This window comes from Hypomesus transpacificus, chromosome 10 (assembly GCF_021917145.1).
Source record: "Hypomesus transpacificus isolate Combined female chromosome 10, fHypTra1, whole genome shotgun sequence".
NCBI lineage: Eukaryota > Metazoa > Chordata > Actinopteri > Osmeriformes > Osmeridae > Hypomesus > Hypomesus transpacificus.
In genome coordinates, this window is record NC_061069.1 from 7,109,966 (window position 1) to 7,114,697 (window position 4,732).

General features: G+C 39.8%; 1 protein-coding gene and 1 long non-coding RNA gene across 3 annotated transcripts; one reads left to right on the top strand and one right to left on the bottom strand.

Annotated features, from left to right (window-relative positions):
- Positions 1 to 85: 85 nt before the first annotated feature.
- On the top strand, positions 86 to 3,484 carry ndufv2 (NADH:ubiquinone oxidoreductase core subunit V2). Its single transcript, XM_047028055.1, has 8 exons — positions 86 to 586; positions 1,170 to 1,232; positions 1,847 to 1,909; positions 2,104 to 2,220; positions 2,374 to 2,542; positions 2,851 to 2,960; positions 3,055 to 3,131; positions 3,315 to 3,484. Exons 1-8 carry the CDS (start codon positions 545 to 547, stop codon positions 3,406 to 3,408), a joined length of 735 nt encoding a protein of 244 aa, XP_046884011.1. The 5' UTR covers positions 86 to 544; the 3' UTR covers positions 3,409 to 3,484.
- LOC124472913 lies at positions 2,374 to 4,695 on the bottom strand. 2 transcript variants are annotated; one of them, XR_006956666.1, is made up of 2 exons: positions 4,610 to 4,695; positions 2,374 to 2,449 (listed from the first exon to the last, which is right to left on the bottom strand). It is a non-coding gene; the product is annotated as an uncharacterized LOC124472913 (long non-coding RNA). The 2 variants fall into 2 exon arrangements; XR_006956665.1 differs by lacking the exon at positions 4,610 to 4,695 and adding an exon at positions 4,080 to 4,600.
- Positions 4,696 to 4,732: the final 37 nt, after the last annotated feature.

The following is a 4,732-nucleotide window of genomic DNA, read 5'->3' on the forward strand; positions in this document are numbered from 1 at the left end:
CTGGCACTCCCACCTTTTCATTGGTTGGGTGTACCCTGGTCTGTTGATCGTATTATTTAGCTAGCAGGAGGAATCTCTGTGGGTGGAATGCAGTCGGTATACTGTGTATTTACGCCGAGCGGTGGTACAGAGGGTGTAGTGTATTCCTAGAAAAAAACAACTTCGCTCCTCGTCCATTAGCACTGAATTTCTGTGCCCCACTCATCCATAAGTGATATGGTTATATTTTCTCGCTCTATTTAGTTAATTAAATGTAATGGTATTAGTATGGTATTACTTTCATTATTTAGATAATATACAAAAATACAATATTAAACGGTTATAATAATATGTACTGCACAAATGAGAAGCAAACATTTTATCAAGTTAGGATACATACATTTATATTCCGAAAGTTTAATGTTTTGTTGTCGATTGAGTGGACTGCAGACGTTGCGTAAATCAGACCCTCCCAATCGATGATCGACTTGTGTTGATGTCAGCCATTGCTGTCCTGTAGCGTAGGTGTCGGCAAACTGAAACAGGACAAACAAGCTATCTGAGAATGTTTTTATCTTCGGCTATTCGTTCTGCTGTATCGCAGACGGTAAGTATATTAAAGGGTGTATATTTTGAGTAAACTATGTAGATGTTTGTTTTTTAAACTCCGTTTTACATGTCATGACACTTCACAAGGGCAAGTTGCAGCGGCCTATTAGTGAATAGCTAGCAAGCTAACGTCAGTTCAAAGCGAGGGAGTTACATATACCATTACTATATAATCGGATAGGGCTTTTTTGTATCTTGTATGTGTTGGTATGGTCAGACTGGAATTGGATCTGGTAATTAGACATCCCCGTCTACGCTGCATGTTCGACAGCTGTTAATGCTGTGCATGCTAAGTTATCCATAAGTTATGGATGTCAACATACATGCGTGCTGCCTGTGCCACAGGCAGTGGTGGTGGTGATGTGTATGATCTCGGACAAGTGCCACACATTAAAGCTGTGTAGTTAGCTAGCGCCTATATCACGCACCAGATGACCAAGACAATGTGTCTTGGTCATCAACAGATGTACTGGTACTGTACATGTAAGCCAAATATTAATACGCCAAGAGGTTCACGTTGTACGATTGAATGAGTTCATAAAATGTATGAAACTCACCGTGTCCTATCTCCTCGATCACAGGCAAAACAGGTGCGGAGCCTACACAGGTCCGCAGCCCATGCTGGAGCTGGGGGCATCTTTGTGGTAAGTGTTCAAATGTTCTGTGTTGCTGATGACATTTGTAATAGTTTTCTAAATGCAGCATACCGTGGCCACTTGTGTGCTCTCCTTCCATCACCAGATAATAAAAAATATGAATACATATATAAGTAATTACCAAGTAGATACATTGGGTGCTGGCCGATTTCAGTGTTGTGAAGAAAACAAACAGCCAAAGCCAAGCCACTCTGACTGGACACAACATAGATGCTTTTGATTAAAATCCGTGGTGAATTCAATTGTTGTTTTTCCTGCCTTCTGGTGTCCTTCTTTTTCAAAACCATATTGTGTCAACGGAAAATTCACATGCATGTGTGTGGCAGGTAGTGGAACTATGGCATGGTAACAGTCCCCTGGTAAAAGTGGTGCCTCATTAGTGTGATTATTTGGAGCCCCTCATTATCTGGAGGCAGTAGGTTATTGTCAGTATGAGCGACTAACCTTTCTCCTGCTCACAAGGGGGCAGTATGGTCAGAGGTTACTTTTATGAATAAAGTAATTTTCTGTTGCTAGATACACTGACACATTGAAATGCTTGTTTTGGATGGACTTGGGCTGATGAAAGGGACCTGTTCTGATACTGGTCATTTCTATTTCAGCATAGGGACACCCCAAATAACAACCCAGATACTCCATTTGAATTTACTGAGGAGAATAAGAAGGTGAGTGTTTTTTATTCGAAGCAAGTGTTCAAAGAATTGGTTCATGCAGAGTACATGTAATCTGTTTATTTTTGTTTGCAAAGTAGAAATGTTAAACAATTATGTAATGACCTCTTATTATACTCTATGTTATCTATTTTCCTACAGTCCACGCCACAATTGTTTACAAGCAGTTTTGTTTCTTTCTTCCTTAGCGGATTGAAGCAATTATTTCCATGTACCCAGAAGGACACAAGCAAGCTGCCACCATTCCTGTGTTGGATCTGGCCCAAAGACAGAATGGATGGCTCCCAATATCAGCAATGAACAAGGTACCCAGAATTTACTACTCCGGACTTAAGTTAAAAAGAGATGATGTCTTGAATATTATGTCAACCATGACAGTATTATGACTCATCAGATTTGTAGCCAACCAGACACTACTACAGTCAAGTTTTGTTTGTAATTTTGTTTTAAATAACTAGGTTGCAGAGGTTCTTGAAGTCCCTCCGATGAGAGTGTATGAAGTAGCAACGTTCTACACCATGTTCCTTCGTCAACCTGTGGGAAAATATCACATTCAGATCTGTACCACAACACCCTGCATGCTCTGTAACTCTGACAGTATCCTGGAGGCCATTAAAAACAAACTGGGTAAGAAAGCAACCATGCTGTTCACATTGGGTCCCAATAAAATACATGAAATTAGAGGAATAACATTTTAATGTGTATATTAAGGATAAACAAAGATGAGGAGCAAACATATAAATAAACAGGACTTGCTGGCATACAAATGTTTACTAAGTTTATACAGCATATGTAGACTTTCAATAAGAGCAAGATAATAAATACATGTAGTCTGTTTGAAAGGGTTTCATGGTTGTGTGTTTTTGCTTCTGCCTGGTTGATGATGCATCATCAAATGACATTAGGCTAAAACTATCTTTAATAATTTCCCACAGGCATCAAGGTTGGAGAAACCACACCAGACAAGATGTTCTCACTTATAGAAGTGGAATGCCTTGGTGCTTGTGTAAATGCCCCCATGGTCCAGATCAATGACAACTATTATGTGAGTTTTTAGATACACTGCATGCACTATGTAAGGAATGAAACAGGCCACAGATGCATAAAAGAATAATGTGTTGCTTCCCTCATGTTTTCAGGAGGACCTTAGTCCCAAGGACATAGAGCAGATCATTGATGAACTCAAAGCTGGGACCATCCCAGCACCTGGCCCCAGGTAAGAATATCCTTCGGATTCCTTTGTCACACAGACTACTAAGCAATTTTTTTAAAATTAGGATCTCAAAAATCATATTGCTTCAACATTACTTTTAGTCATTAAATTAAGAGTATATTAAACATAATACATAACTGTCAATTACTGATTGTTAATATTGTAAAACTCTTTTATTTCTCTCAGGAATGGGCGTTTCTCTTGTGAGCCAGCAGGTGGACTGACATGCCTGACAGAACCCCCTCCAGGGCCTGGCTTTGGTGTGAGAGCAGACCTGTAAAGACTGGGGCACCCTGATCTTACTAAACTATGTCTAAAGTGAAAAGTAGTATTGTGTAAATAAAATATACATGTATCGTTGCGTTGTGTCTGTGTTTGACAGATGACACAAGCCTAGTGCAATGGCTACAGTGTTTACTCACAGTTTTGCATTGCAATGTTTAGTACCCAACTGAATACATTCTTAACTGCCAAGCTATTGTAAATCATATTCAACTTAGGAACTCTATTTGTATAAAGACTGGTCAGTAGTTTAATCAAACCTTTACATTTACAGCTCAAGAGGAATTTACAGCAATTGCCCAATAATGCATAATTTCTCAAATAGAGAAGACCCCCTCAGTGATCAACATAATTATGTTGATTTTCTGCACAACTGCACCCTTGTTACAATTGCCTTTATGGTACTGGTGGTACTCGTCTCATGTCTAGCCAGTGCCCCTCCCCCACATCGATTTCCTCGTGATTTTACCCTTGTTCTGCAACATAATATTATGTGTTATTGCGCATGCGCTGCCATTCCTACATAATGCAAATGTCACTGCGCCACAACTAAGGGAGACAAAAAAAAGCATGATGCAACACCCTGAATTATATTTAACTTAGCATATTTACAAGAGAATGGAGAACGTTTGTCATATAACGCACACGCTGCCTTAAAACGTGCAATACCTATTATTTTCTTCTCCCAACATCTTCGAGAATGTTCCCACTGGCCGCAGAGTAGAACGGAAAAGATTACGTCAAGTGCTGAGCGTCACCTCACCCTTCTGTTTAATGGGTCTGCACGTTTTGAACTACAGCCATTACCAACGAAAGAATGCGGCGAGAAAGCACAGTGTTTTATCTGCGGATATTGGATTCCAGCACGCACTTGGATTATGGTTTCGTTGTCGACCTCACAACTTCCAACCGAATTTTGTTATCACGCATATGCAGATTGTTTAGTGTATAACAAAGAGGCAGATTTATTTTATGAATTGCAAATTCCGTCCACCGGATCAACAATCGGTCATCCCTGTACAACAAAACGTGCATACCCAATGCCCAAAGTTCCTGACAATTACTTTTCATAAACTCACAAATTATAAAATGAATATGTCGCTTAAAAATGCGTGTGTCTCCGTGATCCAAACTTTCCATCAATTCTGAACATTCAACTAGTAATGGAATCAAATTATAAGAGAAACCGCTTGACATACCCATTTATATCCAGCAGACGTAGCTAGACCTTTTTAAGCTCGGTGGGGCTCAAGCGACCATATGACTGATCTCGGCCAATGAAAGCGACGTTTGAGTGTTATGCTGGGCTTTTCTTGGAGACT